Source organism: Lemur catta, chromosome 1, assembly GCF_020740605.2.
Source record: "Lemur catta isolate mLemCat1 chromosome 1, mLemCat1.pri, whole genome shotgun sequence".
Classification (NCBI taxonomy): domain Eukaryota; kingdom Metazoa; phylum Chordata; class Mammalia; order Primates; family Lemuridae; genus Lemur; species Lemur catta.
In genome coordinates, this window is record NC_059128.1 from 283,377,487 (window position 1) to 283,400,175 (window position 22,689).

General features: G+C 65.6%; 1 protein-coding gene across 1 annotated transcript; it reads left to right on the forward strand.

The window, feature by feature from the left end:
* The first annotated feature begins 1,575 nt into the window (after nt 1-1,575).
* Nucleotides 1,576-22,315, forward strand: LOC123630775 (integrin beta-2-like). Its single transcript, XM_045540734.1, is given in 17 exon segments — nt 1,576-1,707; nt 3,419-3,479; nt 3,748-3,836; nt 5,226-5,406; nt 6,778-6,948; nt 8,577-8,734; nt 9,705-9,860; nt 10,962-11,057; nt 14,672-14,761; nt 16,658-16,798; nt 17,557-17,744; nt 19,483-19,727; nt 20,225-20,438; nt 20,783-20,991; nt 21,498-21,612; nt 21,614-21,656; nt 21,946-22,315. Coding segments are annotated over 16 exon segments (2,217 nt in total). The 5' UTR covers nt 1,576-1,707; nt 3,419-3,421; the 3' UTR covers nt 22,009-22,315.
* The last annotated feature ends 374 nt before the right edge of the window (nt 22,316-22,689 follow it).

The following is a 22,689-nucleotide window of genomic DNA, read 5'->3' on the forward strand; positions in this document are numbered from 1 at the left end:
AGCCTGAGCAAGAGCAAGACCCTGTCTCTACTAAAAATAGAAAAATTAGCCGGGCGTGGTGTCACAGGCCTATAGTCCCAGCTACTTGGGAGGCTGAGGCAGGAGGATCGCTTGAGTCCAGGAGTCTGAGGTTGCTGTGAGCTAGGCTGACACCACGGCACTCTAGCCCCAGCAAGAGAGCAAGACTCTGTCTCAAAAAAAAAAAAAAGAGAAATACAACTCCAAACACAATAATGGTGGCCCAGCACTTCAAAACGATAGCCACACCTGTGACACTGACAAAATCAAACTTGACAATGAGCTTCAGGCAAACATCGCCCGAGAGCCACTCCTTCCGAATCTCCTTCTTGCTCAATTGTGGCTAAAAGCGTTTTGACACTGACTCCTGGTTGCCAATCACTTCCCTCCAACATGGGATCAGACCAACTGGGGCTGGTCCATCCCAGCACCGAGGGACAATCAAAACCTAACCACAGGATGATTGACCAGTGATGTTTCTGGACAAAGATCTTGATCAGAAGAGGGAAATGTGAACGTGGTCGGTACCATAATGGAGTGACCTGTGTCCAAACAAAGCTAACGGGAACCAGGACGCCAGGTGCGGGCCTCACCACAAGCTCCTGACAACAGGAACTATGGCAAGAAATTCCGCCAAACCGCAGCTTTGCACAGAGAGCCACAAGCTTGCACCCAGTCCACCTTCTCCAGCCTCCCAGCTACCTGCTCAGCTTTAGGCTGATGCAGCCCACGTCATCAATTCTTGTAGCCAAGGATTGTTATTTTAAAACAATTTATGTAATCCTCCTCATTTGCCTTTAAAACCCTCTGCTCTCCTTTGTTTCCCTGGGTCCGCCTATGGACCCCCTGGTTCACTGTGGCGTGTGCACCCCAGATCACAAATCCCCTGTTCACTCTCAAATAAACGCTTCTCTTTGGAGAACCTCTCTGAGTTCCTTGTTAGGTTGACACGTCATGATGGACCTAGTTAGGGGACCGTGTCTGCCCATCCCGGGGGTGCGGTGGCCTCTCCACCCGGGTCCTCCCCCTCAGACCTGGGGCGTTTTCCCCCGCGTCTGAGCGTCTCGTCCTCGCTGTCCGCCCTGTGCCCTCCCTGGCGCTCCTGCGCTCAGGTGGATGTTGTCGCATCCGGGTGTCCTGCCTGCGGCCCGTGTCTGTGTCCTCCGAGCTGAGCCCTCGGCTCCGTCCTCCTGCCCAGGGATTCGTTTCTTCCCACATCGGCCTCTCTGGGACGCCTCTGTGCCGTGCGTCCCCTGCAGGCCGGGCCCTCCCCTGCAGGCCGGGCCCTCTCTGGGGCACCCACCCCTCCCCGACGTGGGGGGTCCCTCGGTGCCACCGCTGGCTCATGTCCCCAAGAGTTGCCTGTTGTTCCATGCTGTTGCGCTTCTGGCCATGCACGCGAGTGATGAATGGCACGTCCCACCGGTCTCCGGTGGCTGTTCTCTGACATCCCGCCGCGTGGGGGACGAGTGGGCGCGGAGAGGGGCTGGGGCGAAGGGCCCCAAGTGGTGCAACCCACCACCTGCCGCTCCACTTCCTCCGAGAAGGAGCTGGTGACAACAGGAAGCCCAGGCCTCAGGCCCCGCGTCTCCGCCCGTGTCTTCCAGCCGTGGCCCAGAGCCCGCCGAGGAGAGCGGCGGAGCCCCCAGCCCCCCGGGACCCCGGTGCTGAGCCCCAGGGCGCGAGTGGGTGAGTGCACAGGGGCCCCGCAGCCTTGCAGACGGGCGCGGCTCTGCCCTCGCTCTTCCCCGCGAGTAGCCGCTGCCTTTCCCAGGGGAAGCAGCTCACGGACTCCGGCCACGACCCCGGCCCAGGGCGTCCAGCAGGAAGGGCTCTGGGCACTGTCCACTCCAGGGTCCCCCGAGCTGGGGCCCAGCGAGGGCAGTGCCCGCACCGGCGGGCAGAGCCCCACGGCACAGGCGGCTCCTGCAGCCGGGTCGGCCCGCACGGGAGAGGCCGGGCTGCGCCTCAGGGGCCGGGGGCTGCGAGCCCGCGAGGCCGGGAGGAGGCCGGGGGCTCAGGGGACCCCAGGCGGGCGGGGGGCCTGGTGCGGCTGTGCCCCGCAGGAGGGTCCCGGGGCTTCTCCACGGGCCCGTCTTGTCCTGCCTGAGCTGGTCCCCCCACGTCTCCACCGTCAGCCCGTGTTTGTCTGCAGACCACACTGTGTGTGTGCACGTGTGTGTGTCTGTGTGTGTGTGTGGTGTGTGGTGTGTGTGTGTGCATGGTGTGCTGTGTGGTGTGTGTGTGTGGTATGTATGTGGGGTGTGGTGTGTGTATGTGGTGTGTGTGTGTGTGATATGTGTGGTGTGTATGTGTGGTGTGTTTGTGGGGTGTGGTGTATGTGGGGTGTGATGTCTGTTGTGTGGTGTATGTGGTGTGGTGTGTGTATGTGGTATGTGATGTGTGTGGTGTGTGTGTGCATGGTGTGTGTGGTATGCTGTGTATGGTATAATGTGTGTATGTCTGTGTGTGTGTGTGTGGCATGTGTGTGGTATGTGTCTGGTGTACATATGTGGGGTGTGTGTATCTGGTGTGTGTGTATGTGGTATGTGTGGTGTGTGTGTCATGTGTGTATGTGGTATGTGGTGTGGTATATAGTGTTTGTAGTGTATGGTGTGTGTGGTGCATGTATGTGGTGTGTGTGGTCTGTGTGGTGTATGTGTGGTATGTGTTTGTCATGTGTGTTGTATGTATGTGGTATGTGGTGTATGGTATGTGTGGTATTGGTGTGTGCTTTGCGTGTGTATTTGGCATGTGTGTGTGGTGTGTGTGGTGTGTGTGTGCATATGTATGTGGTGTGTGTGTGGTGTATGGTGTGTGTATGTGATGTCTGTGTGGTGTGTGTGTGGTGTGTGCATATGTGTGGTGTGTATGTGTGATGTGTATACATGTGTGTGGTGTGTGCAGGTGTGATGTGTGCAGTGTGTATCAGTGTGGTGTGTGCATGTGGTGTGGAATGTGTGTGGTGTGTGCATGTGGTATGTGATGTGTGTGGCAGGTGTGCTGTGTGGTGTGTATGTGTGATGTGTGTGGTGTGTGCATGTGTGTGGTGTGGGTTGTGTGCATGTGTGCAGTGTGTGAGTGTGGGGTGTGGGGTGTATGGTGTGTGCGTATGTGTGGTGTCATGTGTTGGTGTGTGTGCACATGTGGTGTGTGCATGTGTGTACATGTGTTTATGTACGTGCACGTGTGTACATGTGTGTGCCACCCTCCCTGCTGGCGGCTGGGCCCAGGGCAGGGACTCGTGGTGGCCGACGGTGTCGGCCCCGATTGGGCCTCAGCCCCACGGCACCGGAGGGACTGGACCCAGCTCCGAGTCCCGGCCAGCCAGGAGGGGCTCACGGGCAGTCAGCCCAGACACTGGGCCCGAGGCCTGTCCCTGAGACCCCTCCCTCCGCAGGACATGCTGGGCCGGTGCCACCCGCTGCTCGCCCTGGTGGGGCTGCTCTGCCTCGGGTCCGGTGAGTCCTGCCAGGTGACCCCACGCACATCCCATGGGGAGAACAGGGCCCGCCTCGTGTCCCCTGGGACGGAAGTTCCCGGGTGGCTGGGAGCAGGTCCCAGGCGGTCGGGGGGGCGGGGGCTCTGCCACTGGGGGCTGACGCGGAACCCCCTCCTGGAGGCCGCCTCCCCCTTTCTGGGCCTCCCCGACCCTCCTGCTCCCCCACTCACCCCCGAGGGGCGGCCCAGGGCGGGCAGCGCCCACTCACTCGCCGGTCTTGCCCCCAGTCCTTGCCGAGGAGTGCACCAAGTACAAGGTCAGCACCTGCCGGGACTGCGTGGAGTCGGGGCCCGGCTGCGCCTGGTGCCAGAAGCTGGTAAGTGCCCGGGGCGGGGCCCCTTCCTGCCACTGAAGCCAGGGGCACCCCGAGGTCCCCCGGCTCCCTTTTCTCCTGGGGGCAGGGGTGGCCCAGAGGCCGCCAGGCTGGTCTGAGACCAGGACAGATGGACCCGGCCCAGGGGCCACCTGTGCCCCGAGGCAGCGGCCCAGGCAGGGTGGGCTGTGCGGGGGCCCTGGCCAGACACCCCACAAAAGAGGCTTCCGGAAGGGGGGCAGCAGCTGGCCCAGGGTGCTCTGAGCAGCACCCAGTGCCCGGGGAGGGGACAGTCCAGCTTCAGGGTGTGGAGGAACTGCAGAGAAGTTTCCGCTCTGGGGCTTCAGCTCCTCTCGTCCTCAGCTGCGGTTCGTGATCTACTCAACACCGCAGGGACAGAAAGGCCACAGCCCCAGACAGCCGGGGCTCAGGGTGAATTCCCGGGCCCTAAGCCCACAGCGTCCTGGGGCAGCCCACCTCCCCCTGCAGGGGGCTCCCCCGGACCCCCGCCTCCCCCTGCCGAGGGCTCTCCTGGACTCCTACATCCCCCTGCCAGGGGCTCCCCCGGACCCCCACCTCCCCCTGCCGGGGGCTCTCCCGGACCCCTACATCCCCCTGCCAGGGGCTCCCCCGGACCCCCACCTACCCCTGCCGGGGGCTCCCCTGGACCCCCACCTCCCCCTGCCGGGGGCTCCCCCAGACCCATTCTAGGCTTGCTTTTCTCTGCGTTCTTGCTCACGCGCTTCTATGTCTTGAGTACCTAAAACAGCGACACGGCTCCAAAAGCCAACGCAGCGTAAACAGCACACCCAGACCCCGCCCCACCTGCTGCTGGGGCCACCAATCCGTCTCCCTTGGTGCAGGCGGCAGGGACACCAGGCACCTTTTCACACTTTCCGAACCCAGAGGCCTTTGGGGGACAAAGTATCAAGAGGAAAGAGCCCTGGACCCAGACCCTCCCCTGCTGCTTCCGTTTCCCTGTGAACCGTGAGGGGCTGGGCCCACAGCCTGGCCAGGGTCCCGGTGCCTTGGGACGGCCGCCCTGGCTGAGAGGGGACACCTGTTCCCTGGGGACAGAGGTTCTGCTGATGGGGGCTCGAAGCCCTGGGCCAGCTACCAGATGCCGTCCGCGGCTGCTCCTCGCACCTGAGTCCTCGTTGCCGCTGGAGGCAGCGGGTGGGTGCCGCCTGGGAGCCTGCAGGGAGGGGCTGCAGGAGGCCGGGGGTCTTCGCTGGCAGCTTCCGACTCCCCCAGCCCTACAGGGACCCTGTCCCCAGTTCCGGGTGCAGAGGAGGAGGGGGACCCTGAGGGTCAGCCGGCCTCCTGCAGCCCCCGCAACGTGGCCCCCACGTTTCTCTGCCCTCATCCTGACCCCCGACACTCCTCCCCCAGAACTTCACAGGGCCGGGGGACCCTGACTCCATCCGCTGCGACACCCGGGAGCAGCTGCTCAGGCTGGGCTGCGCGGCCGATGACATCATGGACCCCAGGAGCCTGGCCGAGGCCCTGGAGGACCGGGTGGGGGGCCAGAAGCAGCTGTCCCCACAACAAGTGACGCTCTACCTGCGGCCAGGTAGGCTGGGCCTCGGCGGGGTGAGCTGGGCACACTGCGTGGGGTGTTCCGGGGCCCTGCTTTGGGCGAGGCTGGATGGCAAGGTGGCCGGGGAGGCTCAAGGACTGCCGGGCACTCAGGGCCAGAGTCTGAGCCCCCACGGCCTTCCTCTCCGTGCCCAGGCGGATTGTCCCCAACCCCACTGTCTGCAGCTGGGTGTCTGGGCTCCCTCATAGCCCTGCGTTCTGTGCCTTAAAAGGGAGAGCGGGCCATTTGGAAACACTATTCTATCCCCCTCTCAGAAGGCCGTGGTCCTCTTAGCAGAGTAAAGGCTCTGATAAGTCCTGCAGCTGAGAGACCTGGGTGACTGTTTAAACCTGCATCACCAAACTGACCCGACCAGAGAGCCGTGTTTCAGAATGCAGTCCCTGTCCGTGCTCCGAGAAGCGCCCTCCCGGGAGAGGCCTGTGGGGGAGCGGTGGACGGAGCAGAAGGCCCGGGGTGGGCGGCTCCACGCTGACTGGCTGGTGCCCAGGCCACGGCGAGGCCGTGAGGGAACAGACGGCCGTCCCTGAGCGCTGCGAGCGGGAGGAGGCCCCGGGCAGCACCCAGGGAGGGGTGGCCTTGGACGGCGGCCGCGGTGTTTGGCCGAGGAGTCCCGCCCTTGGGAGCAGCCCGGGCAGAGGTCCACTGAGTCGGCCCCGGGGCAAGGTGGGCCCGGGGACAGTCGGGCGAGGGCCAGCAGCAGGGAGGAGGTCCTGGGGCCAGCTGTGCGCAGGGGCCAGGAGCCCGGGGGCGGCAGGGGACCTATGCCGGCCCTGGTGTCCCCACCTCCTAACACCGTCACCTTGGGGGTGAGGCTTTCAGCATATGAACTTTGGGGACACAAGCACTCAGGCCACAACAGGTGGACGCTCTTGTGTAGTCCTGTCACTTAGGACGGGGACGTGGGGTCTCCCCCTACACAAGCGTCACGGGTGCCCCACGTGAGCCTTGACGGCGTAGCTGTGCGCCTGGGCTGTGCGGTGCGCTTGGCGCCCCCGGGCTGCGCCTGCCGGCAGTGACGGCACCGGGCACTGCGGGCCCCTGCGGCACGGTGGCAGGCACCCGCGCTCCTGGCCACATCCGACACGGGGAAGGCCAGCGAGACACGGCATTGAAACCTCAGGGGGCCACCGTGGCACGTGTGGCCCTTCCTGGACCCAACGTCACTGCACGGCACACGACCGTTTGGGGACTGTGTGTCCTTTCGCTGACGGTCACGTCCACCCGGGCGTCCTGTGTCTGAGTCTCGCCTCCTGCCAGGCGCGGGGCGTGGGGTCTGCGGGGTCTGGGCTGCCGGAGGGGGCATCAGCACGCGGCCTGGGCCTCACTCCGGCGTCCCCGCGGCAGGTCAGGCGGCCGCGTTCAACGTGACCTTCCGGCGGGCCAAGGGCTACCCCATCGACCTGTACTACCTGATGGACCTCTCCTACTCCATGCTCGACGACCTCATCAACGTCAAGAAGCTGGGCGGCGACCTGCTCCGGGCCCTCAACGAGATCACCGAGTCCGGCCGCATCGGTGAGGCCCGCGGCCGCTGCAGGCCCTGGCTCCGTCCTTCCCCGCTCCCCGGGCTGCCCCCGCCCCCACACACCTCCAGGGCCAGGTCCCCAGGGGCCAGGCGCTGGGGCTCCCCCACAGCCTCTGTCCCGGGGTGTCCACAGGGCTGCAGGGGGCCCGTGTCCCCGCCAGGGCCACATCCAGCCACTGGCTCCCCGAGACCCACAGACACCGTCCGGCCCCCACTTGCTCTTCCCCTGCTTTTATTTGGTTTTGGGTGTGTTTAAAAGACAACCGTCTCACAGTGCTGATTATTAAGCATTAAAGAAGCCAGAAGCATGCAGACCACACGGTAATCACAGCACTGACGTCACAGGCACAGCGAACTCCGCCGGGCCGAGCGTCTCAGCGCTCCACACGCACTGACTCGGTGCAAAGTGCAGGTCTCGACGCACACGCGTAGGGGACCAGGGAACCTCCCACCCCACCCAGTGCCGCCCCCCAGAACAGCACTCTGCCGCCTTCTCCATATGCAGGACGCACAACGCACACTCAAGCACGTGAATGCACGCTCACTCGGCTGCTCACGCCCTCGCTCACATGTGCACACACTTGTGCTCACACTGTACATGCCCACATACATACCTGGTCACACGTGTGTGCATGCACATGCTCACACAGTCATGTCCCATGTATGAGACCATGCATGTGCAAATGCAGACACACTACCATGCATGCGTGAACACACACTTGTGCTCACACTGTACATGCCCACATACATACGTGGCCACACATGTGTGGAAGCACATGCTCACACAGTCATGTCCCATGTATGAGACCATGCGTGTGAAATGCAGACATACTACCATGCATGTGTGAACACACACTTGTGCTCACACTGTACATGCCCACACACATACGTGGCCACACATGTGTGCAAGCACATGTTCACACAGTCATGTCCCATGTATGAGACCATGCATGTGCAAATGCAGACACACTACCATGCATGCGTGAACACACACTTGTGCTCACACTGTACATGCCCACATACATACTGGCCACACGTGTGCAAGCACATGCTCACACAGTCATGTCCCATGTATGAGACCACACATGTGCAAATGCAGACACACTACCATGCATGCATGAACACACACTTATGCTCACACTGTACATGCCCACATACATATCTGGCCACACGTGTGCAAGCACATGCTCACACAGTCATGTCCCATGTATGAGACCACACATGTGCAAATGCAGACACACTACCATGCATGCATGAACACACACTTGTGCTCACACTGTACATGCCCACATACATACTGGCCACACGTGTGTGCAAGCACATGCTCACACAGTCATGTCCCATGTATGAGACCACACATGTGCAAATGCAGACACACTACCATGCATGCGTGAACACACACTTGTGCTCACACTGTACATGATCACACTCACAGGTTCACATGCACACAAAACACACAGATGTACACATGCATGCCTGTGCAACACACACACTCACGGGCCATCCTGGTTTCTCCCTGCATGAGATAGGGAAACAGGCTCTGCCCTCATGCCACCCACTAGCCTCCCTGTCCAGGGCCAGCCCATCACCTCCCCAGCCTCACCCGTGTGCCCCTCAGGCTTCGGGTCCTTCGTGGACAAGACCTTCAGGCACGTGCTGAAGCTGACCAGCAACGCCGACCAGTTCCAGGCCGAGGTCGGGAAGCAGCTGATCTCTGGAAACCCGGACGCCCCCGAGGGCGGGCTGGACGCCATGATGCAGGTCGCCGCCTGCCCGGTAAGGCCACGCCCTGCGCGGGTCCCCGACTTCCCTGACTTGGAGCCTGCGTCGAGTAGGGACCACCTTAGGGACTGGAGCCGAGGGCCTGCGCCCCGCCCGGGACACCACCGCCAGCCTGGGCCTGGGGACAGCAGCCCCCACCCAGGTCACCTCCCAGCGTCCCAGGCGGGAGAGCGAGGGGGGAGGGAGGATGGCGGCGGGGCCTGGAGATGGCCGCACTTCCAGTGCCAGCTGTGAACACGTTGGTGACCCAGACACGCCTTCTGAAGCCTGAACACACACGGGCGGCAGCCCTGGTCCCGGCGGGTCCCCTCACCCATGTCCCGCCCACTGTGTCCGTGGACGGTGCTCACAACAGAACCGTCACCATTGCGTGGGCCCATGATCCAGGTCACACACGGTCCTCACCTTTCCCTGCGGGCCCTGGCCGTGCTGGGTCACCACACAGTCGTGCACTGTGCACACGCGTGTGAGGTCACAGTCTAAGACACGGGTTGCCCCCAAACACGTTCAAGGGGCCGTCGGTGGCAACCTCAGCTCCCCGCCGCGGTCCCAGGTTCTTGCTTCTCTCGCACGGCGTCGGCACCGGGTGGGGGACACTGTCACACGGGCTTCGTTCCTGCCTGGGCGCCACCTCCTGGGATTCACCCCCCGGCGGGACGCTGGCGCTGCGGAGGTCGCGGCCCTGCCCAGCCGTGCGCGTGCGTTTCCAGTGTCCTCGCCGCGCGCTCACGGCGTCTGGGAAGCGGCTGTCGCGGCAGACGCTCCTCAGGCCGCTCCTGGGCGCTGGCGTCCGGCTGGACACGGGACCCCGAGGACAGGCTGGCCCGGGCTGGGTCCGCTCGGCCACCGTCTCCGCCAGCCTCGGGCCGCCCGCGGCCTCTGCCTCCTCTCCTCCCAGCTGTGTGAGGGCACAGTGGGGAAACCGAGGCAGGTGACCCCTCCCCTCCTCACATTTTCTCCTCAGGAGGAAATCGGCTGGCGCAATGTCACGCGGCTGCTGGTGTTTGCCACGGACGACGGCTTCCACTTTGCGGGCGACGGGAAGCTCGGTGCCATCCTGACCCCCAACGACGGCCGCTGTCACCTGGAGGACAACATGTACAAAAGCAGCAACGAATTTGTGAGCGCGGCCCCTCCCCGGCGTCCCCCGCGGTGCTGCCTGGCAGGACGAGGGGCTGAGCGACACCCTCAGCGGGTGGAAGGCCCTGTGGCCACTGGCCATTCATGGGGGTGACGAGGGCAGGGTCACCACCTCGTCAGAGCCAGGCGCCTCCTTCCAACCTAAATAGCAAGTCCTTGAAGAAATTTCCAGAAGCCCCTAGAGGCAGTGTTTGGTCTCTCAGGACCAGCCTCAGGCCGGGGGAGGCGGTGGGAGGTCCAGGCCGAGCCCCAGCCTCACCCTCGTGCGCCAGGGCCCTGCGTCGCCGCCCTGCTGCGGGCCTGGCCGGTGGCGGCACTGCCAGCTCTGGGCCTGTGGAGTCGGGCGCGGCGACCGCCCCAGGCTGCAGCTCGGCCCCAGCCCCGTCCCTCCCACGCGGCCCCCCACCCTCCAGTGCCCGGGCGGGGGTGGGCCAGGGGCGTTGAGGAAATGAGGCTGGAGAGGGCAGGAACCCTCTGGCTTGGCCTCAGGGCCACCATCTTTCCCGGGGATGTCCTTGCCGGCTGTGACACTGTGCCGACACGTCCTGAAATGGCAGGCTCTGGGGGCCGCAAAGGACTTTAGAGAGGGACGGCTCGGGGTCCTCCACCTGCAGGCGCGGGCGGGGGCCGAGCACTTGGCCATGACGGGGCGGGAGGGGGAGCCGCCTCCCCTGCAGGCGCCTCTGCGGGAACCCAGGGCCCTGTGGTGAGAAGAGCAGGTGCCACGTGGGGGTGTCGAGGCATCGCCCCCGCGCCCCAGCACAGACCCCTCCCAATGCCGCCCTCGCGGCTGCCAACCGCGACCCTCGGGCGCGGCTGCGCCACTCGACTCCCCTGTCAGTGCGTCGGTCGGGGAGCACTTAGTGTCCAGCACCTTCTCAGTGCACCTCGGTCCCACTGGTCCCCTGGGGTCCTGCCATTCGCGCATCTGTGCACCTTCCTCAGCAGAGGCGCCACCAGCCGCGCAAGGAGGGGCCGGGGCTGAGCCGCGGCAGCGCCCTCTGGGCCGTGGGCAGTGGCTTCCGCAGGCGGGAGGGGACAGTGGCGGCCGCGGGCCGGTTGACCTGCGTCTCCTCCCCAGGACTACCCGTCGGTGGGCCAGCTGGCGCACAAACTGGCCGAAAGCAACATCCAGCCCATCTTTGCCGTGACCAAGAGGATGGTGAAAACCTACGAGGTGAGTGCGGTCGGGGTCTTGGGCGTCGGGCGGGGCCGCACTGCAGCAGGAGGACAAGGCCCAGCGCCACACGGGCCCAAGCGCCACTGCCACGTGCTGGGCGTGGGCAGCCAGCCTGGCCCAGCCTCGGTTTCCCTGGTTGAGAAGCCTGAGGCTTCTTTGCAGATGACAGGATATCTGCACGTGGACACAAGAAGGAATTTTTCCCGGTCCCTAAAATTAACAGCATCATCCTGGTGTCAGAGGTGATGTCCCCAAGCTTGCTGGGACACAACAGGGACGGGCGTCGGAGGCTGACGCTGCGGACGAGGCCAGGGCAGGACAGGATGGGCCACCAGCCCAAGCATGCGCCCTTGGTGAACAGCAGGGTCAGGACCGGGGCCACCGGCTGCCCAGCCCAAGGCACCAGCAACTTCTCCACGCTGCCTCTGCCCAGGACGAGGCAGGCTTCCAGTTAGCCAGCTCTCCCTCAGGCCATGGAACGTTCCAGGCACGAGTCTGGGGCCTCCCCTCAGTGGGCGAGTCTGGGCAGCTCTCTGAGCATCCACTTCAACCCGTCCAGGAAGACAGGGCAGCAGAACTGAGGTGAGGGGACCACGAGCAGGGGCTCTGGAGGCAGCCCAAGCAGGGCTGGGACAAGCCTTCGCTACACGCCTCCACCAGCAGCAGCAAGGACCAAAGCAAACGCGACTTGGGCCTTGGCGCTGGCTTTGAACCAGCCCGTCCGCCCCGCCTGGAGGAGGACGCGACCGTCTGCAGCCCGTGCCTGGGTTGGGAAAGTGCAAGTGGAATCAGGCCTGACTTCCCCAAACCCCCACGCCCAGGGAGCTCATCTCCACGCTCCCACTGTGGAAACCGAGGCCCCGGGGAGGAAGCCAGAGCCTGACTCATGTTGTCGGGGTGCCCTCGGCCCCACAGCCCCCAGAGCAGAGGGCCCCCCCACGTCCACTTATCTCCGAAGACAGCGGCCGTTGGCGTCACAGAGTGTGGAGCGGCTGCAGGACTGAGAAAGACGACGTTCCAGTGGTCAGGGTGGCACCCTGCAGCCCCTTGCTCCCTCTGCCTGTGGGCGTGCTCCTGTCCTGTCAGCAGTGGCCAGGCAGGCACAGGCTGTTTCCAGAGCACTGACCAGTACTGTGTCCTGCATTTCTGCCGCTATGACATGTGTGGCCGGCCCCGAGAAGACAGCAGGGTGCTGGGTGACGCCTCCAGGGTCAGTTCAAGATGCGCAGGGGTTGCTGGGGTTCCCCAGACCACTCTCAGGTTCCACGATTTGCGGGAAAGACCTGCAGAACCCAGCAAAGCCACTAAGCTCAGCGGTGGTTGCTTACAGCGGAGGACACAGGTTAAAGCCGCAAAGGTAACAGGTGCACAAGTGGCGCCCAGGAGAGAGCAGGCCCAAGCTCCCAGGTGTCCCTTCCCTGAGGAGGGGTGACAGTGCTTCACCCTCCAGCAATGATGTGTGACATGCTCAGAGCACTGTGCAGGGAGGCTCACCCAGGCCTTGGGGGCCAGGGTTTTTACTGGGGGTTGGTCACAGAGTTGGGGCTGACCCCTGTCCCCAGCCCCTCCGAGGGTGAGCTGACACTGCTCAAGGCCCCCTCACACCACACCGCGGGGGTGTCTGGTGAGGCGCAGGGCCCCCCCACACCACACCACTGGGCTGTCTGGTGAGGCCCAGGCCCCCCCACACCACACCGCGGGGCTGTCTGGTGAGGCCCAGGACCCCCCACACCACACCGCGGGGCTGTCTGGTGAGGCCCAGGCCCCCCCACACCACACCGCGGGGCTGTCTGGCGCTGCCCAGGCCCCCCCACACCACACCGCGGGGCTGTCTGGCACTGCCCAGGCCCCCCCACACCACACCGTGGGGCTGTCTGGTGTGACCCAGGGCCCCCCACACCACACCGCGGGGCTGTCTGGTGAGGCCCAGGCCCCCCCACACCACACCGCGGGGCTGTCTGGTGAGGCCCAGGCCCCCCCTACACCACACCGCGGGGCTGTCTGGCGTGGCCCAGGCCCCCCCCACACCACACCTCGGGGCTGTCTGGCGTGGCCCAGGCCCCCCCCACACCACACCGCGGGGCTGTCTGGCGTGGCCCAGGCCCCCCCCACACCACACCGCGGGGCTGTCTGGCGTGACCCAGGCCCCCCCCACACCACACCGCGGGGCTGTCTGGCGTGACCCAGGCCCCCCCCACACCACACCGCGGGGCTGTCTGGCGTGACCCAGGCCCCCCCCACACCACACCGCGGGGCTGTCTGGCGTGACCCAGGCCCCCCCCACACCACACCGAGGGGCTGTCTGGCGTGGCCCCGGCCCCCCCACACCACACCGCGGGGCTGTCTGGCGCTGCCCCGGCCCCAGGTAAACAAAGCGCCCGTCAGGCAGGACACCCCAAGGGCTCGAGGTCACCTCCCAGGGCCCCGGCCAGGGCCAACCGTGCAGGCGTGGGCAGCCCTGCCTGCTGCGTTGCTGTGCATAGCAAGGCCCGGCCGGCGGGAGGGAGCACGCACCGCCCTCCCGGAAGGAGCCGTCCGCTCACGGCAGCCTGCCAGGGAGGGTCCCGGGGCCGGACGCACCCCCGGGTCAGACAGTCCAAAGGAAGGAAGACGACGGTCGTCCTCGCGCTTTGTGAAGCCTGATGACCAGGTCTTCAGAGTCAGAGGGCCGCGGTGGGACAACCCAGACCCAGCTCTGCTCCTCGCACCGGGACAGCCCAGGCCCCCTGCTCACCGTGAACGCTGTGTCCCCTCTGTGAAAGGGGCGCGATGCCCACCTGGGAGGCCCTCGTGGGGGACGGAGCTCACCCGCCCAGAAATTCAGAGAGAGCTGCCCCACAGGGCCCAATTATCCTCGTCCGGACAGTGACCGCAGTGACAGCCAGTCCTCGCCTGGGGCCCGTCACCGCCATCACCATCGCCATCCACATGGACAGACAGACCCGCCAACCGGCCCTCCCCCTGCCTGAGGCCCTGCACAGCCGTCCGCACACCGCCCCCCTGCTGCTTAGGGGCGAGGGGACGGGCCCGGGGTTTGGGGAGCCGTGTGGCCCTTGAAGGGAGCTGAGCTGGGCAGGGGCTGGAGGGGGGCCGGCCGGGCCGCCTGCATCGCAGATGCCCCGCCCACCCCGGGGCCACGCGCCAGCTGGAACTGGCCTGCCACGGCCACTGTCACGGGGACACAGTCAGTGTTAAAATTCACTCACGTAAACTCATTGAAACACTCAGAACTTACCACTCCCCGGCGATTCTACCACATTTTACTGCCATCCGTGCGCTTGGGCTGCTTCCGCCTACTGTCCTTCGTGGTGGGACGCTACCCAACGGTGGCAGCCACGTGTCTCGTCCCAGCTCAGTGAGGCCACGGGCCTGAAATCCACCAGGCTGGCAGTGCTTACACCGCGGCAATGAGCAGGCGCCACGACGCACGGCTTCTACTTCCCAAGAGCCAGGGGTTACTGACCAGCGCGTCACTGCAGGTGGCTCTAACTACGGGAATAAGCAACCGTGTGGACGACTGTCGGAGCCATTGCTCGCGGGCGGGAGCCCCTGGGGCAGAGGTTCCCGTGGCACCAGGTCCTAGCTGTGCCCTGCTTGGTCTTGCCCGACAGAAACTCAGCGAGATCATCCCCAAGTCGGCCGTCGGGGAGCTGTCTGACGACTCCAGCAACGTGGTCCAGCTCATCAAGAACGCCTACAACGTGAGTCCCCCTGCAGAAGGGTGTTCCGGGGGGACAGCCCTGCCTTCTAGGGCGGCTGCAGCCTCCTGCAGCCCCTCGGGGCCCAGCCCTCCGGCCTCCCGGATGCCCCGGCCTGGCCGCACCCCACAGGAGCCCCAAATCCTCTCTCGCTGGTGGTGTGGAGTATGCTGGGTGCTCCCTGAAACACGAGCTGCGACCCTACCCCTTCTGGGCTCTTCCCTGCTGGTTCCTAATGGAGAAGTGGGGGGTGGACGGCTGGGGGGCTGGGTAATGCCCTGGCTGGGAGGAGGCCCCAGAAATCACCAGGGGGGTCTTGGGCCCTACGAAGCCAGCCTCAGGTCGGAGCATCTCCTGGGTGTTGGCTCCCCAACGCCCCTCGGCAGGCCGCGGACAGGCCCTCGTCCGTCACACTCCTCCCTGGCGTGTGGCCCGTCCAGCTGCACCCAGGGCTGCTCCCCGTGGGGCCCCACCAGCCCGGTGGGCACAGGCGGGCACCACACTCCGCTCAGCGCCCCGGCCCCCAGGTCCCCAGCCGCTCTGGAAATCCCGCCCCCGTGAGAGACGTCCGGGCGTCCTGGCCTGCGACCCTTCCAGGCCAAGCATCCTGGTGGCTTGACAGGGCCCAGCACCTGGGGACCCCCGACAGATGCTCCTGTCATTGAATTAAACCAGAGCCCGCGGAGGGGGTGCCCCGTGCCGCTCCGGCCTCCTGTGAGCCCCAGACCCCCAGAGCAGGCTCCCCAGCGCCCAGCCACAGCCCGGCCCGCCTGTCCTCACACAGACGAGCCGGGCACCGCCGTGACGGCTCCTTCGCCTGACCACGCCGTCTGCCTCTCCGTCTGTCTCTCCTCTCTCCTCCTCTGTCACTGTCTGTCTCTCTGCCCCGCAGTCTCTGTCTCTGTGTCTCTGTCTCTGTTTCTCTCCCCATGTCTGTCTCTGCAACTCGGGCTCTGAGTCTCCGTCTCTCCCCGTCTCTGTCTCTGCGACTCGGGCTCTGAGTCTCCGTCTCTGCCCCCGTCTCTGTCTCCGCGGCTCGGGCTCTGAGTCTCCGTCTGTCCCCGTCTCTGTCTCCGCGACTCGGGCTCGTGAGTCTCCGTCTCTGTCCGTCTCTGTCTCCGCGGCTCGTGAGTCTCCGTCTGTCCCCGTCTCCGTCTCCGCGGCTCGGGCTCTGAGTCTCCGTCTCTGTCTCTGCGACTCGGGCTCTGAGTCTCCGTCTGTCCCCGTCTCCGTCTCTGCGGCTCGGGCTCTGAGTCTCCGTCTCTCCCCATCTCTGTCTCTGCCGCTCGGGCTCTGAGTCTCCGTCTCTCCCCGTCTCTGTCTCTGCCACTCGGGCTCTGAGTCTCCGTCTCTGCCCGTCTCTGTCTCCGCGGCTCGGGCTCTGAGTCTCCATCTCTGCCCGTCTCCGTCTCTGCGACTCGGGCTCTGAGTCTCCGTCTGTCCCCATCTCTGTCTCTGTGACTCGGGCTCTGAGTCTCCGTCTCTCCCCATCTCTGTCTCTGCGACTCGGGCTCTGAGTCTCCGTCTCTGCCCATGTCTGTCTCTGCCACTCGGGCTCTGAGTCTCCGTCTCTCCCCATCTCTGTCTCTGTGACTCGGGCTGTCCCGTCACTTAAGTGACCTCTCCGGCTCCTGCCCTGTGCCGGGCCCTGGGGACACAGGGCTGAGCCGTCCCCAGGGGCTTCGCGTGTGTCCACGCTGGTCCCTGCCGTTGGCCTGTCTTGGGGGCGGAACTTGGGCGTTGGCAGCCCGGCCATCCCGTGGTGCTCTCGTGGCCTGTGTGTCGTCAGTCCACGCTGGGACCGGGGGGAGGTGGGAGACAGCCGGGTCCAAACCACTGGGAGGGCAGGGCCAGGACGGCAGACGACTGAGCCCTGGGCACGCCGCTCTCTGCCCGCAGAAACTCTCCTCCCGGGTCTTCCTGGAGCACGGCGCCCTCCCCGACACCCTGAAAGTCACCTACGACTCCTTCTGCAGCAATGGAGTGACAGTCACGGGCCAACCCAGAGGGGACTGCGAGGGCGTGCAGATCAACGTCCCGGTGAGCCTGGCCGTGCCCCAGAGGGTCCCCACCCAGCACACTGGCAGGGTCCCGGGGACAGCTGGAAGGATGGAGGGTCCCTGTCCCAGTATGGTGGCAGGGTGCCGGGAACAGCTGGAAGCACCTGGGGTCCCAGGGCGCAGGGGCAAGCCGAGGCCCCATGGGGACAAGCGGGAGGGAAGCAGGCAGCGTGCACTGGCTGGTCCAGTTTTCTGTCCTTCAGACGTCCACTCTGCCCAGGCGACGCTTCCTTGTGGAGTCTGTGCCAGCAGTGTCGGGGGGGACGCAGGGAGGGCTGAGCACACTCCTCGGCCCCCGAAGTCGCACCCGAATCTCTGGGTCCCGCCAGTGTAGACTGAGCGAGAGAGTGAGGACAGCGACCCAGGGGGCGGGCACTGCACGGCAGGGCAGGTGCAAACCAGGAATCTGGGCCGGGTGCCGTTTCTGGGTTTTGGTTTGTTTTGCTTTTTTGACAAAAACGTTAAGGCATGGGCCACACAGACTCCTGGAAATAGGCATTATTTCCCTAATATTTTAGGTTTAAATTTGTTATCCAATCATTCGATTTTTGTTGTTGCTGGCTGAACTAATATTCAGCGAAATACTTGCTTTCGTCGCATCTTTAACATGACATCGGAAGTCCCCACCTTGCCCTGCTCCCTCCCGGGCCCCGCAGAGGCCAGTGGGTGAGGGGACGTGAGCAGGGTCGTGACCTGCCTGCCCGAGGGCCCCGTCTGAGCCCTGCCACTCCCCTACAGATCACTTTCCAGGTGAAGGTCACGGCCACAGAGTGCGTCCAGGAGCAGTCATTTGTCATCCGGCCGCTGGGCTTCTCGGACACGGTGACCGTGCGTGTCCTTCCCCAGTGCGAGTGCCAGTGCCGGGACCAGAGCCGGGAACACAGCCTCTGCCAGGGCAAGGGCTCCTTGGAGTGTGGCATCTGCAGGTGAGGCAGGTGCAGGCGGCCCCCAGCACCCCTCCCCCACCCCACAGGGCAGGCGTCAGCAGGTGAGGCAGGTGCAGGTGGCCCCCAGCACCCCTCCCCCACCCCACAGGGCAGGTGTCCCCAGGTGAGGCAGGTGCAGGTGGCCTACAGTGCTCCACCCCACCCTACCTTTCGGGGCAGGTGCCCCAGGGCCCTGTCCTGCAGGAGCAGGTGGAGAACTGGGATTTGCACCCAGAGCCGTCCGCAAGCCCTTGCCCTTGCATGGGCACCCGCGATGCCACCTGCACTCCCCAGGCTCTGGCCATGGAGGGCCCACGGCAGGGGGGCTGGGGGGCAGGGGCCTCTCACCAGAGCAGGGCGACCCATCTCAGGGGTGCAAGGAGCCCTGCTGGATGTGCTGGGGCAGGTGACTTTCTCCACCCACCCTCACTTGTCCCGTGGGCCCACCTCTCTGTGACCTTGGGGACCCAGGGTCATCAGGCCGGCAGCCCTGGGGCACGCTGCAGCCAGAAGCCCTCCCAGGGCAGGTGACCACTCGGGTAGCCGGGGCTCTGCGGGGCCCCCTGGGATGTGCACACACCCTGAGGCCTGGGGGGCGCAGTCAGGAGCGGGTGTCCCGCCTCAGGGCGGAGGGAGGGCACAGGTGTGCCCAGTGGGAGCTTTATGTGACACGGGCCAGGGCCGCTCCAGCGGCCATCCACAGAGGACTGAGCCCCCAGGATGTCCTCTTCCCACCACTGTCCACTCCAGTCCCCACCTGCTGACCCCATGAGGTCCTGCCTGCCCTGGGCTAGACGGCTGTCCGCCCTGTCCCTGTCCCCACCTGCTCAGGAGCCCAGAGCCACAGCCTGCCGGCCCAGAGCTGCTGGGTGACCCCCAGGTGCCCACCCTGTGCCCCGCCACCTTCCCCTCCTGACTGCTCTGCCCGCCAGCGCCTGGTCGAGGTGCCCTCCCCACCCCTCAGGCCCCTCGGCCCCACCGCTCCTCCTGCAGCTCAGGACAGTGGTGGTCCCTGTGGCTGTCCCTGTGCCCACCTCAGCAGCCGCTCTGCCCGCCGTCCTGGTGTGCAGCTCTCGGGCGGCCTCCCTGAGGGGCAGAGAGGACGACCCGGTGGGAGTGGGGCCGTTGGCAGCGGGGCCGACCGCGGTCACCGAGATGCTCTGCCCCGCGGCCTCCTCCTCTGGGAGGCAGGACAGCCGCGCAGGGGTCGTCTCTGGCTGCCTGGATGCTCTCAGCACCTGTGCGACAGTGGCTTGGGGCCTGCTGTCCTCGTCAACTAGACCCCTGTCCCGGATCCTCCCGCAACCTGCCCGGGCAGCACACAGATGCGCCGGCGGCGGGCGGGAGTGAGGGCGAAGCCACGGCAGACGGCGGCGCCAAGTCCCCGCCGGCCAACTGAGACCCTGGGCACGGGGAGCAGACACTGGCCGTTCGTGGGGCGCCAGCGTCCCCGCAGGTGCCGTGCGCACAGCCCAGGCCACAGCTGCCTAGTGGGCCTGCCGAGCCACCGTGCTCTCGGCCAGGGTCACGTGTCTGCTTCCCTCTCCCACGTCCTCGGAGGGACACGGCTCTCTCTGCTGGGTGCCCGGGGCCTGCCGCGTGCTTAGCGCATGGCACGTGCTCAGTAGGCCTCGAGCAAGGAGCGCGACGTGCACAGCGAGTCCGAGTGCTCTCAGCCTAGGACGGGGTGGCTGTCCCGGGTGGGGGCGGGGAAGACCTCTGACCCCTCCCCCGCCAGGTGCGAGGCTGGCTACATCGGGAAAAACTGCGAGTGCCAGACGCAGGGCCGGAGCAGCCAGGAGCTGGAAGGAAGCTGCCAGAAGGACAACAGCTCCCTCATCTGCTCGGGGCTGGGGGACTGCATCTGCGGGCAGTGCGTGTGCCACACCAGCGACGTCCCCAACAAGCAGATCTACGGGCGGTACTGCGAGTGTGACAACGTCAACTGCGAGTGCTACAACGGCCAAGTCTGCGGCGGCCCCAGTGAGCCTGCGGGTCCCTGCCCGACGGGGGCCTGGCCAGGGAGGCGGACCAGCCTTGACCGTGGTGGGGGGGCTTTCTTCTCCACGTGCACTGGAGGCCGAGTGTGGGAACACAGGGAGGGGACGTGGGGGACAGATGGACAGACAGCACGCATTTCGCTGAGGCGCTTGGCAGCAAGACCTCGGGTGACCCTCCGCCCTGCCCTGCCTCAGTTTCCTCATCCCCATGGGGAGGGCCCCAAGGGGCGATGGTCCCAGCCCACTCGGGGTCCCACTCACAGGGGCCACACGGAGGCTGGACGGCCAGGAAGCCTCGGGGCTGGGGGCGGGAAGGCCTGGCCGGTGATCCGGCGCCCGTGTCTCAGCACTTGTGCCCACCGCAGAGGGGAGCGGCCCGGGCGCTGTGCGGGGGCTGCAGGAGGGGCCCGGGCGGGGCGGCGGGTGGACCTCGGTCCCTGGGCCCGGCAGGAGGTGAGCCTCCCACCCGCTGTCTTCCAGAGAGGGGCCTCTGCTTCTGTGGCACCTGCCGCTGCCTGGAGGGCTATGAAGGCTCCGCGTGCCAGTATGAGAGCACCGAGGGCTGCCTGAACCAGCGGAAGGTGGTGTGCAGTGGCCGCGGCCTGTGCCACTGGAACCAGTGCGAGTGCGGGTACCCCTACCAGCCGCCCCTGTGCCTGGAATGCCCGACCTGCCGCTCGCCCTGCAATTACAGGTGAGTGCAGCAGGCCGGGCAGCTCCCCACTGTCCAGGGCCACCTCCCGCCGGGCTCCCCTGGGAGCACCCCTGAGCCTGCTGCAGGGCGGGGTCCTTCCAAATGCCCCTGGGCTGGGGCCTCTCCCAGGCCTCTCCTCCCCCGGGTGCACATCTGTGGCCCGGGAGCAGCTGTCCAGGCTCCTCCACTCCGTCCCCACCTCACTCATACCCTGCCCTCGGCCGTGCAGGTACCCCCCCCCTCACGGTGGGCACACGCCCGAGCCCCCCACCTGAGCAACCTCTAACCCCCCCATCCTGCCACACCCACGCCCCTGCGGCCTCGCTCACGCGGGCTCCCCGCAGCTCCTGTGCCGAGTGCCTGCGGTTCGACAAGGGCCCCCTGGGGAAGAACTGCAGCGCGGCGTGCGGGAACCTGCAGCTGTTGGACGTCCCCGCCCAGAGCGGCGGCAGGACCTGCAAGGAGCGGGACTCGGAGGGCTGCTGGATGACCTACACCCTGTGGCAGCAGGACGGGTGGGACCGCTACGACATCCATGTGGATGAGAGCCGAGGTGGGGCCCGCGGCGCGCGGGGTACAGGCAGGGGTCTCCGCAGACTCCAGGGTGCAGCAGAGGGAGGGTCTCTCTCCATGGGCCAGGCGGCCCAGCGGGCTGGGGGGCCGTCAGGACGCCCTCGGGACACACAGGGAGACTGCAGGCTGGTCCTCCTGCCGCCGCCCCCACCGCCTCTCCTTTCCTCACCCGACCCGAGTCGGGCTGGGGTAGCAGACGCCCATCCCCTGGGGACAGCGTCACTGGGGTCAGGCCTGCCAGAGCGCCACGCAGCGAGGCTTGAGGGAGGCCGGTCCCAGGGCTGGTCCGTGGCCGCTGCGGGGGGTCCCCTGGCGGGGATTTGAACACCCCGGTGCTCAGGTCTCAGTCCTGGAGAGGCTGAGGGGGGCCGGGCAGAGGGACCCTCTGGCCGACCAAGTGCTGGGCAGTGACCGTGGGCCCGAGGGCACACACGGGCCAGGTCAGAGAGGCAGGGACTGACGCTCTGGCGTGTGCTTCCTCCTTAGAGTGTGTGCCCAGCACTGCGGCCATCGTGGGGGGCACGGTGGCGGGCATTGTGCTCATCGGTGTCCTCCTCCTGGTCATCTGTAAGGTCCTGACCCACCTGAGCAACCTCCAGAACAAACCCTTTCAAGAAGGAGAAGCTGAAGTCCCAGTGGAACAACGTAAGTGGCCGTCCTCGGGGGTCCCACCTGGAGGAGGCGCCTCCCACACTCCCACCTCTTGCCGCGGGAGGCCGTGGTCACCGCACGTGGCTGCGCAGGCCTCCCCGAGCAGCCCTCCTGAGCGGCGCTGCTGCGGGTGGCCTTGGCCACGGAGGCTGGAAGCCGGACGGCCACCCCCCTTCGGGCTCCTCCTCGAGGCCACGGCTGCCATGTGGCCCTGGTGGCCTCGGGGGAAGGTCCTACCCGAACACCTCCCCACCCAGCAGTCCGTGTTTGCGTTTCTCACCAGGATAACCCCCTTTTCAAGAGCGCCACCACGACAGTCATGAACCCCAGGTTTGCTGAGAGTTAGGAGCCCTTGGAGAAGAGAAGGCTGCCGGGGCCGGCCAGACGGGACCCCTCCAACCACGTCACCCCCCTCGTGCGACCGTGGCACGGCGGCACCCATTAACCACAAATCCACTGTTTTTCCTGCCCTCGGCATGACAGACGTGGCCAGGTGTTTACCCAGACGCCCCGGAAGGCACAGCACCCCCCCCCCATGGGCACCGTCTTCCCAGACACGTGAGAAAGGACTGCCGAGTCCTGGGGGGCTGGATCCGTGGGTCCTGTGTAAGTTAGGACAGCAGTCTGATTAAAGGTGGCGCAAGTTTATTTATTATTCTATAGATCTATTGATGTGGAAATGTTTCAGGTATAGACGCCGAGGCGGCCAGCGTTTGGGACAGAGCACCTGCAGAGAGGGGCTGCCCGGTGAAGGGAAGTAGGCAGGGGTGCTCTTGGATACCTCTGCATACCAACCTACACACATGATGCCACAAAGAGTAACTTTTGAGGCAAGAACGATTCCCAGGAGGTTCAGACAGACCATCCCAGATCTCGCACAGGTCCAGGAATCGCTCTCGTTCTCTCCAGCCGGCGTGGAGTGACTGCACGGAACACACGTGGCATCCAACAGGACACCGGGAGGGCCACACCTTAGACATGGGACGAAATCACTCCTAGGGAGAGGCTGCTGCAGACCTGCCCCAAC